At 39.0% G+C, this 25950-nt stretch overlaps 1 protein-coding gene across 2 annotated transcripts in view; it reads right to left on the bottom strand.

The window, feature by feature from the left end:
- LOC126162362 (integrator complex subunit 13) overlaps positions 1-25950 on the bottom strand; it is a 302316-nt gene that overhangs the window by 143890 nt on the left and 132476 nt on the right. For both annotated transcript variants that reach the window (XM_049918816.1, XM_049918815.1), the window contains exons 11-12: positions 5987-6178; positions 4913-5284 (exon numbers count right to left, since the gene is read on the bottom strand). In XM_049918816.1, coding sequence (XP_049774773.1) covers positions 4913-5284; positions 5987-6178 — 564 coding nt within the window. The remainder of the gene's footprint in view (positions 1-4912; positions 5285-5986; positions 6179-25950) is intronic.

Below are 25950 nucleotides of genomic sequence, written 5' to 3'. Positions count from 1 at the left end.
ACTTGTGATACAACATGCTAGGTTTTCATTGTACTGTACTATGTAATAATCCAGTGAAGACAGAGGAGACCCATAAATAAAATAGTAAATCCTAACTCAATGAAAACACATAATTGTTTAATGCAATGCAAAAAAATACTGTCTGCCACATGCAAAACACTGAGTAGAGTCCTGCGTGACCGAGTAAGCGAGCACAAAATACAAGATGGGGCAAGCACACCCTAACTGGATAGGCTGCCTGCACTAGTTCTAGTGACTGGGCATAGAAGCCGTGACCGAATACGTAGCATGTAACTTCAAACACATTACACGTGTCATTATCCGTGTGAGACTGCAGCCAGAACGGGCTTCTCATTTGTGGTGTGTATCTCTCTGTACTCATGCATCGTGAGGAAGCCAGTGAAGTAAGATGTAAGATTGAAACCAATGTTTACACATTGAAGACACCGGAAGCTCTAAAAAGCCAAGTATGGAGTACATTTCTGTTTGCTGTAGATGAAAACAGTGTGTCTACCGGGTACGTATCGTGCATAAACTGCTCTACATTATTGTGTTTACAGTCGAGAACCACTCATTTAAAAAAACACAATTGCAAGAAACCTCATAAAGATACCAGCAGTAATAAAAAAAATAGTATTACAACAAAGTGTGTTGCAATGTGTGCTGATTATATAAGACCTTTTAATGCTGTTTCCGGTGAAGGTTTCAAAGAACTAGGCCAAGAGTTAATACGTCTAGGTGTGCATTATGGAGAAGTTAACGTGGCAGATGTGATGCCACATCCCTGTTCTATAAGCAGATATGTCAAAGAACAAGCTGATGCAATACAAAACAGCGTAATGCCTTCTGGTATTGCGGAAGTTATTAATAAAACATGTACTGTGACAGTTGATGTGTGGACTGATTCGCATAATCAGGTGCACTATTTGACACTTGCAACACATTACATCAACTCAGATTGGTCTCTTGTGAACAATGTTTTATTTTCAACAAAATTCTTGGACTTCAAGAAGATGGGAGTAAATGTTATGAAAAAAATTGAAGAGAGGATGGCTGATTGGGACATTTCGCTCGACATGTTGCACAGTTTTGTTTTTGTCTCCGACCAGGGTGCCAATGTAATAAAGGCTTTGGAAAATCACGAAAGGATTCCTTGTGCTGTTCACTGTATAAACACAGCACTCAGCCATACTTTCTATGAAGATAACTTCTTGTTAAATCATGCCCCGAACATCGCATCAACAATAAATACTGCAAAATGCATTGTAAGGTACATTACGAAAAGTGGCCTCTGCTCGTCTTTGAAATCATGGTTGAAACAAGAGGTCTGCACACGCTGGAACATGTTGTACACTATGCTGGAATCCTTACTCACTCAGTATAACAAAGTTGCTACCTTGCTGATGGAAAAGGACTCGGCTTACAGATTGAAAGGATACGATAATGAGCTTGCAGGAAAAATTGCGCATTTTCTGACACCATTTAAAGAGGCCACAGATGAATTAGAAGGCGAAAAAGAACCGACAATCCAATTAGTTCTTCTTTGGTTTCACAAACTGCAACAAATTTGTGAGTAATTACTGCAGTTAAAAGTGCTGTGTCATTATGATACACAATAGATTTATAATTTACTAGGATAATTGATGTGTACCAACAGATACGTATTTTTTAACAGCAGGTACAAAGGATTAAAAATCGAGCCTTGACTTTCGTTTGTGAGAAGATTGTGATCACTTCCAGACATAAATTTGCTGTGTTTCTTTGGCCGTCTTTCCGTGATCTTAATATGCTTGAAGTAAATGAAAAGCAGGAAATTCTTAGCAATGTGTGAGAAATGTGTGCTACTTATGCAGGTACAACATGCAATCATTCACATAATCATTTTTGAATAGTTAGTGGATAGTGTATTATGGAGAAACGGGAATTTTATAATTCGTATAATATTTCATTAACGTAAAACACTCTGTTTTTAAGGGAATGTTTCAATGATTTCCACATCAGTTCTGTATTATTTGTCTCTTTTGTTTATTATCATAGATCCTTCAAGTACTGTGCCATCACCACCCAGAAAGAGAAATCGTTTCAAGGAATGGAGGAACAACAGATCATCTGCAGCAGATGAAGTAGATCTCTACATTTTAATGCACCCCAGAGATGATGATGACGTCTTAAAGTGGTGGAGCAGACATGAAACAGACCTGCCAGGCCTGGATGCAGTTGCAAGACATATTTTATGTATCCCAGCAACAAGCGCACGTAGTGGAAGATGCTTTAGTAAAGCCGGCATGTTACTGAAAAATCGCCGCAGCCAATTAAATCGGGAACACGTTAGTGATTTACTGCTGATCAATAATAACTATAATTTTGTTTCTGTTGCAAACAAGTGAAAAGTATGACAAGTTTTACGTCTGTAAATGTTTAATGTTCTTTTTATGCTTTCTTTACAAAGATGGTTGTCTTCTAGGTTACAGGGACAGCACTTATTTAATGTTTCCTATTGACAAGCTCGGTTATCCGAGTGTCAGGAATCCGGACATCAGACATGGGGCGAGTACATGAGCGAGCCGAGTCGTGTGGGGCCGGACATGAGAGGCTCGGTCTCCCCATTAACAGGCGAACCGTGACTGATCAAACACTGAGCGTTGCAGCACTCTAACACTGAGCCCCACATGCTAAAGTTCTGCATTTATGCCCAAAGCCACGCCGAAGTGAATACTTGACTTGGGTTGGGATGATCAGATGCAACAGACTGCATTGGGCGCAAGTTACATCCTCTGGTAACATCACCATGTTCAGTATTTGTCATCCACTTCTGGGGTATTTCCTGACATTTGTGGCTACACTTGTCTTATATTACATTACTTGTCTCATCATCATCTAGATCACTTTTTAAATGTTAAGAAGAATTACCCCATATACTGTTAAGGCAACACTATTACAACTGGGACAATTTTTTGATAGGGAAGGAAGACTACAATTGCCTCTCTCAACAAGCTGGGAAATTGTCCTGTCTGCTACAGAGAGCAGAATCACGACCATCAGAATGTGCTGAATGCAGCTCCTACATGGAGTCATTACAATTACTGGACTCAAACAAGTTAGATATGTAGCCTAACTCACCTCTCATCACTGTCACATGGCAGTAAAGGAATTCTGGATCCACGTGGGCATTGGCAGCACTTTTGGCAAAATGATCTGCCAGTGTCTGGACAAAATCTCTAGATCATGTTCATACACTTTCCTCCATCAGTCCATCAGCATTGGATGTGGCCAACTGCAATTCCCAGAAATTATTTAGATGGATCCCCATACTTGTGTTGAGCTAATGGAATGATTTATTTTTTCTCAGAGCATTCTGAATGAGCTCTTCCACCTCTCTTTAATGTTTATTGTATCTTTACAACATGAGATGCTGAGGGGTTCTCTGCACTTGGTTGGCATTTGAAAATTTGTAGTCACATGCCTTGCCCTCATTGTTGGGAAGCACTCCTCACCCAACAGCAACTCTCACAGGGGTTTGTATGTTTTGCCTAATGATTAAATTGAAGGTTGTTGAAAATGTGTGTGGCTCCATCAATGTTTATAACTTCTTTACCTAAATGTAATGCTCTCATTTGGCAGCTTTTATCTTCTACAGTATTTTCTCACTCTGAAAACTGTAATTTTAGCTCTATGCTGTGAGAATGTTGGAGCTTCTCTTTCACTTCATGTTTGCCTTACCACAGTTTTTTCAAACACACCACTTACTCACTTCATATTGTTTCTACTATCCACAGGATGATTTTTGACTGTGAGCATAATGATCCAATTCATCTCGTAAGTAGCTATGGAGTTAAAGGTAGAACCTGACACAACTTTACATCATAATTAATGTAATACAATACAGTTGCAGCAAGTGCTCCAAGGACTGCCTATAACTCTTTTTCCTCATCAGCAACAAACCCAAAAATATAAAAAAATTATCTATTATTAATCATATTTGGCAACAACAAAATCTTTATTTATAGATTTAATCATATATCCTTTAACAAAAAGTAGATGTACCAGTTTTGTTCTTACTGCCCCTTAAAGAAATGCTTGGGATGTTAACCATAAACAGCACCATGTATCATGGCAACAAACTTAATAACCAAAACTTGCTGCCATTATACACTATGGTCCATAGAGACTATCATAGGTACATGATGTACTTTACTAATTAACAGTTTAGCATTCTTTCCCAACAAAACAATGTTCACATACAAACATGTTTTAAAAACTATTTTCTGGTTACATATTTCTCAAGTTTTCAGGCTATTAATTTTATACTTGTCCTCATTTCTGATGATTTCGGTTACATTTTTTATGACTAGAGAACAAAAGGTCATCAAGTTCCTGTTTCATTACAAATAAAATGTACTTCTTGCCAAAATATAATAAACAGCCATTAATTCCAAAGCATGCTGCACTCAAAGATTGTCACTATAGAATGCTTATGAATAATAATACATTAAGCCAGCCAATGAAGTTATAAGGGTAGTGATAAGTTCTTATTACAAGACAAAGTCACTCAAGTAAGTAAGCACAAAAACATTCATAATTATTAGTACTATATACAAATAAGGTTTAAAAACAGAGAAATAAATGATAAGTATTCTCACACTTGCAAAACACATTTTCATTAGACCTCATTTCACTTGGGAATTGACATTAAGCACACTGGTCACACAATATTCAAAAAGGGAACAAAGTACCACTCATGGCAAGTAAAAACTCATTAGTTCATCTTGCCAGGAAAAAAGTGTGAGAAACTATCACTAACCAGTAAAAACGATTATCAGTATTAAGACTTGCACAGGCACATTAAGCACTATCATGCTGTCTAAATAGTTTCCAGGTGATAAACAAGGAATTATAATAAAACACAGCCTACCCATCACCAACTATCTCAGCACCACGATTACCACCAGTTCTTGATTCACTTGCATCTTTGACATTTGGATACAGTCTTGCAATGCTGCCGCCACCTGGAAGTGGATCTCCTGAAAGCCGCCCTGAGAATTCCAACTTTGTGTCAGAACGTGATGCAACTCGTTCAACCCACACATCAAGGAAAGTGCGAGGTCCTGAATATATGCTACTTCCTACAGCTGCTGATCTGTGTCCCACTGGTGGCACTCGAGTTGTGGAAACAATTCCCACTGTTGCAGATGCTGGTGGTGGAGACATTGGAGAATCGGTTGTTGCTCGGATAACTGTTGCTCGAGATGAAAACTCTGATGAGGTTTCACCCAATTTTCCAAATCTGCAGAAATGAACATTAAAACATCTTAAAAAGAATAAAAAGCTTACTACAATAAGCATTGCAAATTTTAAACAATAGAAGCAAGCATCCCCTTAGATCTCTTACGAAGGAAGATAGCCAAGTAAAACAATAGAAACAAAATTGTATAAGCATTCCAATATCTCTTCAAACATTTCAGAGATGAGCCAGAAACACACATTCTTGTTCTGGTGCCTTTTGATGTTACCATGGAAACTGAGTAGTTGGTGTGACCTTACTGTTGACCTCTGTGGTGTCACTACTGACTTGGTACTGATATTCAGATGTGCCATCTGTAGAGGTGAAGTCTGATATGGCCTGGGACTGGACTTTGCTTAGGATATGGACTTAAGATAACTTGCACTGTTTCCAAAGAACATATTGTACATATATTTCTTTTTGTGAATAAACTCCATTAGTAATGTGTGTAAATCACCATAACTAAAATAGTTAATAAAAAATAATAACAATCTAAATGTAATGGTTGATTATGTGCATAAAGCCATTTAATATTTCTCTGTCTGCAGATAGTGGCTTTCAAATAGAAGTAGTTAAAGTCAGTGGCAAAGCAATACAAAAACAAATAGTGAAATTATTCACATGAGTGTCCGGAGCAAGATAATCCACCTAAAAATATGTACTGTATATACCTACTATACATATCTTAGAAATGCATTAACTTACTGGTCAAGTTCACGAAGAGCCTCATCAAGTTCTACTATGTCTCCAGGTTTTTCAGCCTTTGTTTTATCGTCATCAGGAGACTTGTTCCGGCATTCCAAGAGGCAATTCAACACACGGCTGTGTTGCTCACTGCGACAATGTGCACGCAAGAAAGTTTCCAGTTCATTCCACATAATCCGATACTGTTCTTCCCTGAATAACCAAACAATGACCAATTTGTAACTTTATACTATTTCATATTATTTGTATGAAATAAATGGAATAAAGTAGAATACATACAGACTTGGTTGTTGTAAGTTGTGTGTATCAATACAAAATTAAATCCAAATGTTACATACACATTAACACACAACACTTCCTAGAAAACAACAGCACAAATAATACTAATAGATCAAATTTTGTCCCTTTTCACTTGGATCCACACATTCAAAATTTAGAATAAAGAGAAGCAAATGCATCAAATAAAAACAAAAAATGAGAAAGATAACAGCTTCACATATACAATGACAATGGTCACAGGTACACAATAATTGCTCACACCATTGGCATGGTGAATAATATGACGCAGAAACCATCAGATGCCAGTCCAAGTCACAATCAGAGCATGAGACAGGCCATGCACCACTGCCACAATGCAAAAATATTGTGGTGAGGTGGCTTTCTCTACAAAGTGCTAGACACTATCACTATGGAACTAGAATCATCCATCCTTGATACTGGAGGGTTCGGTAGTCTGAAGGAACTCTAAATAAGGATTACTAGAATGCAGATTAATTAATGGTGAAGATCACAGTTGGGGTGATTGAAAAAGGTAGAAACAGACAATGCACTGCAGAAACAGGGAAAGGACAAAAACATGTGAAACTTTGTAGGCCTGAAGTTTCACATAAGGTAGCAAATGAATGAAATGGATATTCTAGTGAAGATTTCTTATCTCTCTCTTCCTCTGTTGTCGTTAGCCAACTAAGAAGTTGAAAAAGAGCTGGAAAATACTAACAAATGGCATCTAACAAAAATATTTATGCATAAAAATACGTGATACTCAACTAGATATGATAAGGACATGCTTTAATAAACCAAAACTGTATGTATTTTTATATTTCCCCAGTAAGTGGTTCTAGATAGCATTAAGTACTATCTGTAAATAATATTTAAGTTGGTGAAAGCAGGCACTACTCATTTATTGATGAACAAAACATTTTTGTTCAATAACTGAGCTAAGTTTGTGAGAGTCAGTTTTAAATATACATCTAAGTTATGTCCGAAACATCTCTTAAATGAGAAAGCTTGTTTCATGTGAGGAGTCAACAGTTCTAAATTCATTAACTAACAACTGTGACTGTTTTGTTCTTGGTTCTTCCAGAAATATGCAATAGCTTGCAGCCTGTGGTGGCCGCTTGGTGCCCCCTTTTCCTGAAAAGTAGTAAACCCTAGATGCTAAAGGCTATCCGTCTAATAAAAGATGGATTGGAACTTAAAAAAATAAACACATAGGGTGGGGTAAAAAATTGGGTATAATATGAGGTACAATATATCTGTGTCACAATGTCTACAATATTACATCTACTGTGAAGAAGGCTCCACCACCTCACATGCACTACAAAACAAACACAGAAAGATACACAAAGGACACTGGAGATCATTAACATTAGCAGCATGCACTGAATAGGAGAGAAGACACTTCAAGCAATCAAGTATTTAACATACACACACAGAGTAGAGAACTATTATATTTTATAAAGTAAAGGTATATATATGTGAGTGTGTAACCTAGTGCATTAGTGATATACTAAGGGCAGTGAGTAACAAACGATGCAACAGAGTAAGTCGTAATTTGTGAGTGAAATTAGTATTTTACTCAAACTAAGAATAAGGAAGCATGCTGTTTGTGTTTGACTGGGCTAGTGGCAATAGGTACGAGTGTGGTTTGAAAAGTTCTCGGAATCACCACAATATTCATTGGACTATTGCCTGTAAACATGTGCCACATCAGTGTTCTTGGAAGAGAGCTGTGGCAGCGACATGGCTCTGTTGTTGTTCCTGTGTAGTGATTTGCAAAGATGGAAAAAAATAGAGATTCAAGCAGTGATTAAGCACTTCGTAAAGAAAGGTATGAAAGCAAAGGACATTCATGCCAATTTCCAGAATACACTGGGGGACTCCGCTCCTTTATATTCAACTGTTGCTAAGTGGACAAATGTATTTAAATTTGGTCGGGAGAGCTTAGATGATGATCTGCGCAATGGCCAGCCAAGATGTGTCACTACTCCAGAAATCATTGCAAAAGTGCACATAATGGTCATTGAGGACTGCCAATTGAAAGCGTGTGAAATTGTTCACGCTTGCCAGATGTAATCTGAAAGGCTATATCACATTTTAACTGAAGAATTTGAAATGAAAAAATTATCTGCAAGGTGGGTACCACGACTCTTGATGCTGGATCAAAAACAAACAAGAAAAGGCATATCGGAACAATGCTTGGCCCATTTTAGGAGAAACAAACAAGATTTTTTGCGCCGATTTGTGACTACAGATGAAACTTGGGTGCACTACTATACCCCAGAGACAAAACAACAGTCAAAGCAGTGGAAACATACTGATTCTCCATCACCAAAGAAAGCAAAGACAATTCCTTCAGCGGGAAAGGTAGTGGCATCAGTGTTCTGGGATGCGAAGGGGATTCTGTTTGTAGATTATCTCCCCACTGGGCAAACAATTACTGCAGAATACTGTGCTACCCTCCTGGACAAATTGCAACAAAATATACAGGACAAAAGGCCAGGTTTCACATGGAAGAAAGACATCTTCCATCAAGATAATGCACACCTGCACACATGTGCCATATCCATGGCAAAATTACACAAACTAAGGTATGAATTGTTGCCACACCCACCTTATTCACCTAATATGGCTACACCAGACTTCCATTACATCCCAAAACTGAAAATTTTTCTTGGTGGATGAAAAACGAAGAACTGATAGCCTGAGTTGAGAACTATTTTGCAGGCCTGGAGGAAACTCATTTTCAAGATGGTATTACGGCACTGGAACATCGTTGGACTAAGTGCAGTAATCTACAAGGAGACTACATTAAAAAGCAAAAAAAGTTTCAGTGATGTAAGTACTTTTTTTCTATTCTGTTCTGACAACTTTTCAAACCACCCTCGTATAAAGCAGTATGCTTATATCAGGAGTATTTTTCAGTATGACAGTAAACACTGTGTGGGATGTTTCAGCAGTGTATCATTCCATGAATGAAACAGGCTCAGTGGAACCAGCCCTTGGGAACAGCAGACAGCCACACCATATACAAACACCTGCCATGGAGAAACATGTGCACAATTATTAAGATATGAGTACACAACAAGTGGATCTTGCAAAGCATGAAAATCCCATGTCTTTGTGGTTTATTTTATGTAATTATGCCTCTATCCAAACCATCTGCAAAAGGTGCAAGGAGTAAGTGAGGCTGATTTCCACTACAGGCAGAGATCTTTCATATGGTCACTCCTGTAGTGATTGATTGATTGATTCTTTCTTTATTAATCCATGTAACAATTTCCGTTGTGTGGATTTCGTCATCAAAATCATATACAATACAATATACCTACAATTTATACACATAAAATTAATATTTACACAATTTTTAAGGTATCTTACATTAGTTTTATATCCTTATGTAATTTTCTTATAGTACTGAACAATTCTGGATTTCATATTATAATTTTTCCTTGTGTATTACAATGCAGGTTTAATTACACTACGTGTTTTCAGTCAGATAGTCCATTACTGTGTAATATCTTTTATTTAATAAAAGTTTTTTTAGTTTTGTTTTCAACTTTCCAATTGTGTCAATATCTTTTATATTTTGGGGTAATTTATTATATAATTTAACGGCATTGTTCAACAAGCTCTGCTGAGTTTTAACTTTATTTTTCCTCCTAGGTGCAAATTGTATTGGTTTCTAGTTTCATAGTTGTGTAGTAAAGAATTTTTATCATAGCAGTCAATATTTACTTTTTTTTTATTTTTTTTTTTTTTTACATACATAATAATTTGAAAAATGTATTCACAGGGGTCAGTTAGGATTTCCAGCTTTTGGAAATGTTCAAGGCAATGAACCCTACTGCCACTCTTGGTTATTATATGAAATGCTCTTTTCTGTAATTTGAAAACTATTTGAATATTTTTACAGTTGACTCCCCAAAATATTATTCCATAGGTATTAACAGAGTGGATATAAGAAAAATATACAGAGCTGACACATGTGGTATCACACACTGCAGTCAGAATTCTAAGAGCATAGCATGCAGTAGCGATTCTGATACTAAGTATTTTAATATGTTCATCCCACTTCAACTGTCAACATGCATACCAAGAAATTTTGTGTAGTCTACACATTCTATAGTTTCATCGCTTAACTTAAAGTTGTTATAGTGCGGTTTTTTGAAGACATAGAAGTTAACAGCATTTGTTTTTTTTTTTTTTTTTTTTTTTTTTTTTAAATTGGATGCCCACTCACGTACAGTTTTTAGTGTTTGTTCGACTTTTTCTTTCAGTGCATCTGGTGATTTGTCACTGATTAGAACAGTTGAGTCATCTGCACACAATATTGTTTGTCCATGCTTGATGCTCTGTGGGAAGTCATTTATGTAAATGAGGAATAGTATTGGGCCAAGGACACTACCCTGTGGGACACCTATATTTACATAATTTGGGTCTGAAGTATACTTTACAATATAGTTTGAACAACTTGAAATATGTGAGATTTCAGTTATCTGTCTTCTATTTTTTAGATATGACTGGAACCACTTTCTCACAAGTCCTCTTATTCCCAGTTCATCTAACATATTTAACAATATGTTGTGGTCCACTGTATCAAACACCTTAGTTAGATCAAGAAATATACCCATTGTGTAGTTCCCTTTATCTAATGCTTCTAGAATGTGTTTTGTGAGGTGTGCTGTTGCTCATTCTGTGCTTTTCCTGATCTAAATCCAAATTGGTCAACAGACAGTAAGTTGTATTTATTTAAATAGTTCATTAGCCTATCTTTCATAATAGTTTCTAATATTTTTGCAAAGCATGAGAGTAGAGAAATTGGCCTATAATTTTCAATTTTTCCTGCATCACCTTTTTTGAAGAGAGGTAGTAATTTAGCATATTTTAAATATTCTGGAAAGGAGCCCTGCTTGAAAGATTGATTTATAATAACAACTAAAGGTGGAAGTAGGCTCTTGATACAGTCCTTAATTATGAAAATGGGGACTTCATCCAGACCAGCTGAGTTTTTGTTTTTCAGTTTGCTGACTGCTTTATAGACTTCTTCTTGTGTTGTAGGGACTAACACCATTGAGTGTGATACACCATTATTTGGCTTTTTGACCTGTGGGACTGTTAGAAAATTTTCCTGTAATTTTATACCTATGCTACTAAAATAATCATTTATATAATTTGCCAAATATATTGGGTCTTTTATTAGAGTCCCTTCCTCTTTGATTTTCAAGTTTGACAGATTCATTTTCCTGGTACCAGTTTCCTGCTTTACAATCTTCCATACCGCCTTATTTTTGTTTTCAGCAGAGAGCACCAGTTTGGAATTATGAGCTCTCTTTGCTGCAAGCAATATTTTTCTATATGTTTTCCTATATATTTTATAAAAGACTGAGAAAGCAGGATTAGTTTGGCTGTGTTTAATGGAGCTCGGGTACTTTAGTGTGTCAGACGATTTTTTGATGCCTTTTGTAGCCCACTTGTTTTTTCCTGCTGTTGATAATGGACATAACACTTTAGGAAATGTTTCTTCAAAATTTATTTTAAACAATGTCATGAAATTTCTTCTTGTGTACTGCTTCTAATAGAGTTGGTCCCTTCGTGAATTATCACGCCTTTAAAATTTGTGTTGGAATCATTGTTGTTTTGGTTGGATGTTTGTGTTATCCATGGCATCATTAAATAAGACTCACATGTAGACACATATTACTTGCTTTCCTAAGGCATTACTCAGGGCTGTTTAATCAGCCCATGATTGTTAATGAGACACTTAAATGGACCAGTGTATTTTATGTTCATGAGGGGCATTCTGCCTTTATCACTGGAAAATGTTCCTCTAGGAGTTAACTGTACCATGTGGTTCATGCATGATGAGGTCCTAGCCGCTTAGAATTGAATATTCATCCATTTCGGATAACATCTTCCATAGAGAGTGGATCAGCCATTTATGTCCACACCAATACCCCACCCAGTTTCCAAACTTTAATCCACTTGATTTTTGTTGTAGGAAAGCATGTTACAGGTAATGTTCATTACCACAACATCAACAACCTGGTACAATGAACTAATAACTCTGCAGCTCTTCTACAAAACCAAGTTTATTATCAAATGGCTTCACTGACTACATCAAAATGTTGCCATGTGTGCATTGCATTCATGGACAATTTGAGCATCTCCTGTAAAGTGACAACTGCATCTCCTGTAATACTGTAGCATACAATACAGCAGAAGTGTTTTGTGAAGCATTTGTTCACACAAACATTTCATCAAGCAATTAAAGGAGTAACACCATCCTCCCCTCAATATCTGTTACCAAGGTTTAGATACACCTTGCATAACAGAGGGAAAACTATCTAGGATGCAACAGGCTTGCACAAAAGCATATTGTACAGTGTACCTCTACATCAACAACTAGTGTGAATGTATGTATGTATGTACGTATGTACGCATGCATGCATGTCTGGTTAGGCTCCAGGCAGCAACTACACATAACAGCAAAACCCACAGCACCTAAAGAAGACAGCTGGGTCATTCATTGTGATATAGTGCATAAAATAGATACAATAACTTGGCAGAACATCTGGAAGCCCACTATTAATGTGAAACACATTTTTTGTCATTGTTTACAAAGCTACAACTGAAATTAATTGGCGATTATGAATTAAACATCCCTACATGTTTATAAATGAACTGGTATACCTAGTGACTTCTTGTTGTCTGACAGCCTTTTACAATTTCCCAATATATTTTTTTTGTATCTGTGAGAGGGAAGGGATAAGATGGCATAACTGATGGCAGGATACAGCTATGTCAAAAACTATATGAGATGATGCTTCCTGCTAGTCAACATAGCACCATACAGACAGGAAATGGAGAGAATTCCATTACGGGAATGTTTACAGGGAATGAAATGGGAGTCCCTTATGTATTCTCCATTGTGTATCACTGGTGAACAATACAGAAACCTCCTGTCACATCATGTGCATCGTCAGAATGATTTGAAGAACACTTGGTGGAAATGAGGGTGCTTGTGTGGTCAACCAGATCACCTGATCTTAATTCTATTGAGAACATTGGAGGTGCCATTAAGAAAATTGTGTCCCCAGTTCTGACTGACCCCATATAGTTGTAGGTAGTGATTGATCAGACGTGGATCAGAATGAGTGCTTAATTGCTTCTTGGAGTTCATATGATGACCATCATTATCATGGCAAAAGGAGGTGCTACATGTCATTTCATAGGTTCTTTAATTCAGTTGCTAACGAATATCTAACCAAAGAGTAAGCAACAACATAATAGACAGGAGGTAATACCCAACATATAAATTACAGTATAGAGTCAAACTACTTCAATGGTTCATGGGCATCCCATCAGATAACACTGTGGAAGCTGCACAATATTTCAACAAGACAGCTGCTCATCATCTTCAGGTGCTTACTGATGCGTTGCTACGGTGCCTCGCCAATATATTCACTGGCTCACTAGAAAAATGCAGGTGCCTAGGGGTGGGGTTACAATGTCATCATAGAGCACGCCAACATTCAGGCCCTCTGACAGAGAAATAGCACACTGTTTGCACAATATGGAAAAAAGCACGGCCGAAAATAGTGACCCAGTGTGCACGGAGTTAGAATGTTGACACCCAGTTTAAGAGTGTGGACTCCGACTCTGTGTGTGTGTTGACTCAGACTCGTTTGTCTACGCCCAACGATTCCTTAGTACCATCAATTCTGGTTCCCATGCCTTGCCGAGTTGGAATTCCATGTCTCTGTTAATCAGGTCATTACTTATATGTACTTTGGCTGCTTCTTTAATGGTGGAATCCCAGTACTTGGAAGTGGGAAAAAGTATTTTTGTTTCTCCATAGTTCATGCTATGTCCTGTGTCAAGACAGTGTCCACCACAGCAGACTTTTATGGCTGACCCAATCTGGTGTAACTTCTATATTCAGAGCATCCATCCTTAACAGCGTGACATGTCTGGCCAATGTATGATTTCCCATACTGGCAAAGGATTTTATATATCCCTGGTCTCCTAACACATAATTTGTCTTTAACAGAAACCAGCATCATTTTCACTCACGTTGGAAGGTAGAACACATTTTATTCAATGTTTCTTGCACAGCATGCCGATGTTAGACACACCAGCAACATTAGGGTAGGAAATCCATCATCATGGAGTTCTTTGTTTCTTCTGGCCACTCTTGAGGTTTAGTGAGTGCATGTTGTAATGAATTATGAATCTGTTTAAGATTTTGTACACACACCACAGAGCAAATATGGCTAATCTCTGCTGATAAGCTCCCTGCATCTCAGATACCTCTAGCCCTATGAAAAGAAGCCCATAATACACCACTGTGTTGAGATGGGTGATGGCAGCTCGCAGCTCATGGATGTAGGTCAGTGTGAGTTGGTTTACAAAACACATTGTGACCCAAGGAACCATCTTCTTTTCTGTGGACCACAACATCTAAGAACAGGAAGTCTCCATTTTTGTCCACTTTTATGATGAAGAAACTGCTGTATGGAGGGAGTTAAGGTGTTCCAGATATGCAGTAAGCACTGCTGCCCCATGTGGCCATACTACAAAGGTGTCGTCCACATATCTCCAGAAACATTTAGGTTTCACCACCACTGACTGAAGCGCTTTTTCCTCAAAGTCATCCATAAAAATGTTAGCTACTGTGGGAGACAAAGGAGTACCCATATCGACACCATCAGTTTGCTCAAAATACTATTCATTAAATAAAAAGTAACTCAAGGCAAGCATATGTTTGAATAGATGTAAAATGTCCTCCTCCAACTTAGCTCCTATAAGTTGTAATGAATCCACCAGAGGTACTCGAGTGAACAAAGAGACCACATCAAACTCAATACATCAGCTGGTTTGAGATGCAAAGTCTTCAGTCATTGTATAAGATCTTCCGAGTTTCGAATGAAATGTTCACATTTTCCTACCAAATAGTTCAGAAGAGCGGCCAGATGTTTTGCTAAGTAATATGTTGCTCACAATGGGATGAAGTGGAACCCATCCCTCATGGATCTTAGGCAGCCCATAAAGTCATGGTGGAACTCGCGCTTGTACTCTTAAGTTCTTTTTAAGATGTCTGGGAAACTGGTTGGACTTGAGATGTGCAGATGTCTTTCACTGTACTGCAACTGTTGGATCTTTCTGGAGATGACAATATGCTAAAAATCCTGCAGTAAATCCATCATCTTGCTGAAGTAAGATGGTTCAAGCAAAATAACAGTAGTGTTTCCCTTGTCAGCAGATAAAATTATTGTTTTTCTGCCTTCTCTTAAGGAATGGAGCCCTTTTCTTTCTTCAGTATTTATGTTCTGCTTGTGTGTGGGCACCCAAGTTATGCCCCTGCAAGTCTCTCACCATATTTCTTCAGTAGTCTCACTGGGAAGTTTAAAGCCACCTTGCTCAACAGCTCTGATAAAATCCTTGATAGGCAATGTCTTTGGAATGGGTGCAAAATTTAGTCCATTTTCCAACATCGATATTGTAGCATCACTCAGTTGCATTTCTGTGGAATTAAACCAGTGTGTCTACAGGGTTTATGTTCTTGTGATGATTGGCGTGTTCGGTGAAGGAACTTGGAAGTTTGAAGCACCACAACCTGCTGCCATGTCAAGTCTGAAAGCGACCATGTAGCACTGTCCACCCACTCATAGGAATCTGCTGACACACGCAACAAGGTATTCAGATGTAGTGAAAGCAAGCTTCCGGGACTCTTATCTACTTCTCAGCTAGTACAGTTGATGCTTTCTCTCATCAATGCCATGCTGGCTTGTTGTTGGCTCAGCAAATTCTATATAATGAGAAAATCTGGCAAATATCATTATACTTTGCTGGTCCCGACACCTCAATAAAAATGCAATGGAGCACAACTGTCTGAATATCCCCATTTGGTTGGCTGATCAAATCATGGTAAATCCAGATTTGTCGAGCATTCAGATGTGACAGTGGCCTAGTGTTGGACTGAATGGAAATGTGAGGGTAGGCATACTCATCATCATGGTTCTGGTTTACCATGTCTGACTACCACAAGGGAGATCACTGTATTGTGCACCAAGCACATCATAACAGTTTCACATCTGTGTCTGCCATCCATGGACAAGTAATGGACACACTACAACATTCTGTGCCACACTACACCATTGGTCAGAGACTAGCAGCAGCCAGGCACGACAACATAAATTGCTGCATGTGCAGTGGTGTTGTGAGTGGGAAGCATGGAGTGCTGATTAATGGGATTCCATTGTGTTCGAAGATGAATCGTGGTTTGCACGACCTAAATGAGCATCATCAGCAAGTGTGGTGGTGATGTGGGGAGAGGTCCAATTCCTCCAAAGTTTTGTAGAGGTACAGCAGTGTTATTCCTGGTGTCATGGTGTGGAGAACCACAGTGTATGACCTCACATCATGGCTGGTAGTGACTGAGGGAACTCTGAGGGGACAACAGTACATCACAGATGTCCTGCAGCCTCATGTTACCTCTAATGTGACAGCAACACGGTGCCTTTTTTCAACAGGAAAATGCTCATCTATACTTGGCATGTGCCTCTATGAACTGTCTGCACAATGATGAGTTAGTTCCGTGGACAGCAAGATCCCCTGATCAGTCCCCTATAGAACATGTTTGACAGCAACTCAGAAGTCATCTCCATCTCAATGCCAATATCAGAGATATAAAGGACCATTTGCTAACTTGTCTCTGATAAGTGGTCTCATATTGCGAAGTCCTCCTTAAATTTAACTGGACTTTGTAATGACTTAACTAACATCACATACCCTCTCAACTCTTGAAGATTCATTTCATTTCTTCCTGCCCTTCTGGGAGCTTCAGTTTTTTGGTCAGGATGCGTACATCTGAATACTTAATAACTCCCAACCCTTTGCCACGTATGTCATAAACATGTGGAAGACCATGGTGCAAGACCTGTCCAATACATCCTTCCAAAAGATCTTATTCCCGCCCCATTATAGGCTTATCTTAGTCTACTATAGACAGTGCCACCCTTGAAAGCAGTCACATTGTATATCAACTCTAATTTCTGCACAGCATTTTATGTGGGCATGACAACCAAACAGCTGTCAGCCCAAATGAGTAGCCCACTGCCAAACTGCAGCCAAGAGCAGAACTGCCTACTCAGGGGCAGAAAACACTGCTGAGCATAAAAGGATCTGCCTCAATGACTGTTCAAGAACTTATGCCATCTGGTAGCTTCTCGCCCCCCTTCTCCCCCTCCCCACCCCATATCAGCTTATATGAATTACGGAAATGAGAGTTGTCCGGATAATACATCCTTCAATCCCATAACCCTACAGGCCTAGATCTCTGCTAGCGCTTGCCACACTCCCACTGGCACCATTTCCTCATGACCCCTAACCTCACTCATTTTACATGGTGCACAACCCTCTCTGCCTGCAGCTAGAGCAATCTCACTGGTTATCACGTTCTGCCCTGCACATGTGTTGCCTCTTCATTCCAGTCATCAGTCACTCCTCCTCAACCCTCTCTTCCTTCACGTTCCCACAACTCTCGCTCAGTCCCACATGCACACTCAAATCGATCTGCAGTGCTGGCACGATGTAGTCACCCAGAACAATGCAATATAGCCAAACAGGTGTGTGTGTGTGTGTGTGTGTGTGTGTGTGTGTGTGTGTGTGAGTGAGTGTGCGCAGCGCATCTGTGTGTGCATGGAGGAGGAGGATTTATGTGAATGCTAGACATTATATGACTTGATGAGTCAGTGCCTCAACTAGTCAGTGAGTTGTTACCTTTATTCATTAAATTATAAATAGTGATATTAGGAATAAAAGATACAATCACTCACTGGGAAGCTCGGCTTGGAATATCAACAGTACTATGAAAAGGAAAGATTTCTACTCACCATAAAGATGACATGTCGAATTGCAGGCATAATGAAAAGACTGTTATACACTGAGATTTCACCCAAAGCCTTCTTCACAAAACAAACAAACACACACACACACACACGACTGCTATGGCTGCTGCAGCCATAATGCAACTCTCATGTTGAATGCAAGCAGGAATCTGGAATGATGTGGGGAAGGGGGATAGGAATAGCACACCCATTGTGGGGGAGGGAGAGGGGAAGAAGAGTGCTGTCTGGTGGAGAGTGGAGTGTACAGGGACTAGATGACAACAGGACAAGGCTGCCAGGCACAGCGTCAGGAGGCTGTGGGGATGGATTTGGGGGTACGGGTAGCAGCAGAACATGAGAGCAGCAGAGAAGTGGAAAAGACCAGTGGGTGTGTTGGCAGAGAGCAGTGCACAATGAGGGTGAGGGAGCGTGAATTGGGAGGTAATAGGACAAACAGGATGGAAACTGATGAATAACTTCAGGACCAAAGAATAAGTTGTTAGGGTAACTCCCATCTGCACAGTTCAGAAAAAGTGATCATGGAGAGGAGGATTGAAAGCAGCGTTGAAGTCAAGCATGTTATGTTCAGCTGTATGTTGTGCCATGGGGTGGTCGGTCCACTTTGCTCTTGGCCACAGTTTGCTGTGGTCATTCCATCCTAGTGTACAGGTGATTGGTAATCATATCAATACGAAGAGCTGTGCAATGATTGCAGCAGAGCTAGTATTTTTACAGGTGGCTCAGCCTCTGATGGGGTAGGATAAACCTGGGACAGGGCTGCAATAGGATGTGCGGGATGGATGCAGTGGGCAGGTCTTGCACCTGGGCCTTCCACAGAGATATGATCCTTGTGGCAAGGGGCTGGCATATGCAGTGGTGTAGGGATGAACTAGGATCTTATGGAGATTGGGTGGGTAGCAGAACATCACTTTAGGAGAGGTGGGAAGGATCTTGGGTAGACTGTCCCTCATATCAGAGCACAATGATGGATGATCACAGCCCTGACAAAAGATATGGTTCAGTTGTTCCATTCCGGGATGGTACTGGTGACAAAGTGGGGCACTGCTTTGTAGCCGGTTCTTGGGGTTGGTGGGAGGATTTGAGACATGTGGGGATATGGCATGGGAAATCTGTTTGTGGATTAGGTGTGGAGGATAGTGCCAGTCTGTGACAGCCTCTGTGAGACCCTTAGCATATGGGAGTTCTTGTCACTGCAGATACGCTGTCCACAGGTGGTCAGGCAGTGGGGGAGGGGCTGTTTGGCATGGAAGGGATAACAGCTGTCAAATGCAGGTACTGTTGGTGACTGGTGGATTTAATGCGGACAGAAGTGCAGATGGAGCCATCAGAGAGGAGTAGGTAAGGAAGACCAGGTGAAGCTTCAACTGAAGCACATCCCTCATCAGGACTTCTCACCCCTCCTAAAGTGATGTTCAGTCACCCACTCAACCTCCACAATATCTTAGCCCATCCTTATGCCACTCCCAATCCCAACAACTCACCACATATCATGTCCCTATGGAAAAACCAGGTGCAAGACCCACCCAATCACCCACTCAGCATGTTCTGTTCCAGTCCTGTCACAGACTTTTCCTACCCCACAAGAGACTGGGCCACTTATGAAAGGAGCAATGTCATGTACCAGCTCTGCTGCAACCATTGCACAGCTTTTTGTATTGGTATGACTACCAGAGAGGCTGAATGGCCAAGATTAATTGTGGCCAAGAGAAAAGTGGACAATCCTGTGGCTTAACACACAGCTTTACATAATACGTTTGACTTCAACGGCTGCTTCACAATTTGGACCACTCGGATCCTGGCCTCCACCACCAGCATTTCTGAACTGCACATTTTCCACTTCTGAAATTATCAGAGTTTCACCTTACATTAACCTACTGCCCACACCCCCCGCCTAACAGTTTCTGCCCCTCTGTCCAAAACACCTCCTTACAATTCACATCCCCACACTCTCATTGTGTGCCACACTTGACCAATGCACCCAATGATCTTTTCCCATTCTCTGCTCCACATTTCTGCCCCCTCTCCCCACCCAATCCATCCCCCACTGTCTCCCAATGGCAGCCTTGTCCTGTTATCATCTAACCACTGAATATTCTGCCAGACAGCACTCTTCTTCCACCCACCTGTACACTGCTATTCTTCCCCCCTACCCCGCCACACTCAGGATTGCTGCTTTTGTTCAATACAAGAGAAGCATTCTGGTCGCTGCAGCCAAAGAGAATGGTTGTGTGTGTGGCAGGTGTGTCTGGTTGTGTGAATGTGTGCATGTTTTCTTCCTTGAAGAAGGCTATGGCCAAAAGTTTAATGTTTAACAACATTTTCATTGTGCTGTCTGGAACTCAACATGTCATCTTTAAGGTGAGTAGCACTCTCACCTTTCATAATATTGCTGAATAAAAGATACAGATATTGAAATCAGGAATAAAAGGTCTAACATAAAAATTGATGAAATGTGGATCTGAAGGCCATATGGGGCATAAAATATTTATTAACAACATAGGGAAAGATAGAGTGCTACTTACCGTAAAGAAGACATGTCAAGTTGCAGACAGGTACGATTAAAAGACACTCATGTACAGCTTTTGGCCACAGCCTTTGTCACTAAAGACACACACACACACACACACACACACACACACACACACACCTCATGCACACACATGACCACCAACTTCAGCATCTCAGAATCTCCAGCATCCCGGCCCGAGATGCTTGCTTGTGTGTGTGTGTGTGTGTGTGTGTGTGTGGTGTGGTGTGGTGTAGTGTGGGGCAGTGGGGGGGAGTGGGGACGGGGGGGGGGGGGGGGGGGGGTTGTCACCTTAGTGACAACAAAGGCTGTAGCCAAAAGCTATTTTAATCATGCCTGTGTGCAACTTGATGTGTCTTCTTTATAGTAAGTAGCAATCTATTTTTTTTCCTACATTGTTGATATTCCTACCGGGTGTTTCCATTGTTTGATAAAATATTTATTGCTGCATACCAAAAATGTCACGGAATGGGCCACGGCAAAGCTAATACTAGGAATATAAAGCTTATCATAGTTGTGCTAGACCAGTGGTTTTTAAACTTTTTGTGTCCCTGGCTCCCTAGAGCTGAACATGAACACCCACTCCTTCTTTCACATGGCATCCAACTATAAGTATGTATTAAATGACTTAAGTTTCGAAAAAAATGAGTATGAGTAGTTATTTATTTATTGAATGACATACCAAATTTTAATCAACTTTTAATGTCATTACACCTTATTCTTGCAATGAAATCAGTGGGAAGGATGAATTTGCTTCCGCATCATCAGTCCTTCAAATCTCAGCACAAGGCTGGAATTGCGACACATCTCTCTCCACATTCATTAGCATTCTGTACTTCATGCTAAAGGCTGCAAATTCCAAAAAACCTACCTCAAATAAGTAGAATGTTGGAAACATGTGTCAAAAATCATAGGCCCTCGTTATCTGCTGGTGCATACTTCTGCTTCATCATGTTCTAAAACTCAAGCAGTAATCAAGAAATGAACTTCAATTTCAAAGTGGAGTCTGACAAAAATCAATAAATTACACTTTCTTCTTCAGTTGATGGAAATTCTGCACTGACCAACTTGTTCTGGAATGAACTTGATGTATCACTAAGTTCATTTAAATGATCCAGAAACACAGAACAATTCTTCATTCAACTGACAGTCACTGACCTGTAAAATCACTTGAACAGCACAGGAAACATAACGTATATCTTTATTTGCCACAACAGTAATTTTTTTCTGAAGGCTAAAATTTTATCTAACAGTTGCAGAGGGTCAGTCCCACTAACTTGAAGGGATACATTCCATAGACTGAGTTTTTCAAGGATGTCACAAAAATATGCCAACTTCAAAAGAGTCACATTCTAGTAACTTCTCGGAACTCAGATATTTCCCTTGCAAAGGATAAGGGAAAATTTATTACCTGAGCTCACACACCCTTTTCGAGGCATTTTCATGTGACAGCCAGGGAGAGATACTGTAATAAATTGGGGAAATATGCTCAGCCCCCATTATTGACATGTTTGTTGAAAACATGTTGACTTACATGGCTGACTTTTAATGAACTTCACCACTTTGATCACTGATTGAAGAACTTATTGAAGGATGGGGCTCATACTTTTTGATGTCACAGCTTTTCGGTGAATACAACAGTGTGTTCAAATGGAGTTAGAATCCTATTTATGGATCAGATCTTGCAATCCAGTGTAACAGTTGTTACACATGTTGCTTCCTTCCACAAATAGTGTAGTATTTCAAAGATGTCTGCTGCTTTAGTTCCAAAAGGGTCCCCCCCCCCTCCCCCCCAAACAGAAGATCTTGATGAAGTAAAAAAAACACACATAATAAATTAGATACACATCACTGTGGTTGTCTAGAGCCTTGTCAGTAAACGATCACTTATCAGTATGTCTAGTGTGTTGAGCAAGATATTGATTTTTCCTCGCCTCTCAGCCAAGGTCAAGATGACAGAACCTAGTGTATGCCATGAGCAGCAAACAAAGAGATTGCACAATTATCTTACACAAAGTTAAAAGTTTAAAAATTGTTACAAGACTTGAGCAGAGTTTTTAAATATTGTTACAAGACTTGACCAGATCGTGTAAAACTACAAAAATGTTAGATGTTGTAAATCTGTGCATGATCTGCTAATAGGTTTCTCAAAAACCCACTTCTTGTAAAATTTCAAAAATGTCTAATGTTATAGTTAGAAAAATGAAATTTAGGATTTATGTTCAGTTTATTATAAAAACATTTTGTACAAGTTTCATGAAGCTACCTCCTTTATTCATTTAATAGTTAGCTAAAGAATTGTAATAAAAACAGTAAAAACGAATTAGATTAACTTACCTTACTTAATAAGATGCAAACTTGAGATGACTGCACTATACTTAATATATGTAATAATGAAGTCGTAACAATTGTAATTTAACAGAGGTAAAGAAATTAAGAAAGATACAGTTCACTATCTACCCTCGATTCCATTTGAAAAATTCTGAAATGAAAGTTTTTGAGTAGTCGGGCTAAGACTTTTACACAATATAAATAGAGTATAGATTCACTTAGTCTTCAACTAACAATGATATCAATAACTTTGTAATCAGAATGGGTGCTGACTGGGTGCTGTTGCCAATGGTGCAAGCAATTTTATAGTAAGTGTTTCCTTCACCATCCGCACCAAGAGTATATTTTAACCAAAGTGTCTCACCTGGGACGTGATTTGACCATCATCAGCTATACGGGATGTGTTAGGCCATGATTCTGTCCACAACAGCATCCGCTTAAGCCTTAGATGGTGTTAACGATGACTTGACATGACTATTTTTCGCTCGAATGAGGTACTTCACTTATCTAGTGTAAATATCTAAAAGTGAACTTACTGGGATTAATATTTGCCTGGAATGCACTTGCTTCATTTCAACATTTTATTTTGTGCACCACCTTTTCTATTGTAGTAAAATGTGTGGCAAGTGGCTGTGATTATTCTCTACTTTTAAGGTGAGGAATTAACTCTACAGAATCCTTGTAACCACTAAGAATAGAAATCACCTCTGAACTGTATCGAGTGCTGAATATGATAGGACAAGCTTTAATGATTTTGCAAAAATTAATACTTGTGCTTGTGAACAGTGATCAGAATATATACTGCTTCGTTAAATGAGAGTAGACTTTTATTTATTGTCATAGTTCTGGATTCCTCTGCATTATTCTTAAAAGTTAGAACATTTTATTTCAGTTTCAGTGAGCTGAATAAGGACCTGTGGACTGAAGATTATTGAACAGGATGTTCTCCATTGTTTTCTGGCTGTTCACTCAAACAGTTTTCAGGCTTTTGTAAAAGGCAATGTTATCCAAAAATCACACAAACCAGATTTACAAAAATTTCATCTTTTAAAATGAACAAGTCAACCAACAATGAACTATAGCCGCTGTATCATTCAACTGAAAAGCAAAATCACCATTACCTCTGAATTTTTCAACCAACTGATCAATAATGTCATCATCCATATAAAGTCTTTGATGACTAATAGCATTGTCTAACAAAGGAAAACTTGTCAGCGACTTGGTAGCTGACTCACCTATCATAATAAATACAATGTCAAAAGTAGCTGGTAAAATAAGATCTTCCATTATGGAGTGAGGTTTCTTGTTCTCTACTACAAAGGAGGCAACTTTCTAAGGTGAAAGAAGAGCCTTTGTAGGAATCGTAGGTCATTTGAAATATTGCATTTTGTACTTACATTTAAAAAATTATCCATGCTGAGAGAGAAAAAGAAATCCCAGATGACAAACAACAATTAAATATGATACGCATTCAACAAAGCTAAACTGCAAACTGATTTTTACTGAATAAAAACAAATGCATCATATAGTAAAAAGTTTTAATTTTTTGTTTTTTAGTTTTATTTATAGGCTTTGCTATATATGTCATGCAATAGGCAGTTAATTACATAAATGATAAAATTGATAACTAAAAAATTTGTGAAAGGAAATGCCGAGCACATAGTAGCTGGTAGCAGAATGTAATAACATTTCATACCAACATGCACAAGTACAATTATTTTAGATTACTGAAAGGAAAAAAAGGTAAATTGCTAAGTAATCTTCTGGTTATATAATGAATTCAATGAGGTAATAATTAAACAACATGTACATAAGGCACAATCACTAGACAGATAGTCCATGGGAGGATACAGAAGTGATCCACGAGAATGGTCTTCAGTTAAAAGTGCAGGTAATAATCTCTTTTAAAAGTCGATCACTTTTATGCAGTGATACAGTGAAAGTAGTGGGGAACTGCTTTATCTTGGATAAACATCATTTTTAGCAGTACTACTCATTTTAAAATAATAAATGATTTGAACCATCTTCTGGATTTGAGTGAGACGAACAAGTTGGTGAGTCTCCGATTATTACCCCGTAATGGTGTCTAAACATGTTGTAGTGAAAGAAGGGGATTCTTACAATTTACATGACATGCTATCTACTGCAAATCCAATACACAAACTGCAGTCTTATGAGGGAAATTACTGTAGATTGTAGTACTGATTGAATGTAGATTGATAATAATACTCTTAATCAGTTAGACATGATCTAGACCTCTTTCATAACTAATTACTTGATTAATTGAAAAGCTTGATAAATGGTCTCTGCCTCTGCCACAAACACTGGAGCGTTTTGAGTGAGGCATTACTACCAATCCATTTGTTCATCAGGACAAGTGAAGGCAACGCACTCATAGGGTAGGTCAGTAAATACTTTAATGGCATTAGGTCAATACAGTTTCACAACTGTCCTGAGAATGTTGTTAATGTTAGATGGTTCACATCTGGCTGGCAGATGGATCTTGTACAAACTGATTAATAGAGCAAGAGCAGTTCCAAAGTGCTGGTTCTCCAATGAACTGTTTACATATCAATTACTATTCAGCAGTGTGTATTTGATCCCTGCACTTGATTCTCTGTAAAATAAATTTATGTATTAGGTCTGGCCCCTAATGTGGAGAGCATTACCACTGCTTCCAAGACAAGAGCACGAATCAGTTAACAGAGGACACACCACATATAATCAGTCTATATACATTGCTTAGCCCCCCTATCAAACATGGACCTTGCCGCTGATGGGGAGGCTTGCGTGCCTCAGCAATAAAGATAGTTGTTCCATAGGTCCAACCACAACGGAGGTGTATCTGTTGAGAGGTCAGACCAATGTGTGGTTCCTTAACAGCAGTAGCCTTTTAAGTAATTGCAGGGGCAACA

The sequence above is a fragment of the Schistocerca cancellata genome, chromosome 2 (genome assembly GCF_023864275.1).
Source record: "Schistocerca cancellata isolate TAMUIC-IGC-003103 chromosome 2, iqSchCanc2.1, whole genome shotgun sequence".
Classification (NCBI taxonomy): Eukaryota; Metazoa; Arthropoda; class Insecta; order Orthoptera; family Acrididae; genus Schistocerca; species Schistocerca cancellata.
This window is presented reverse-complemented; position numbering and strand designations above follow the sequence as displayed.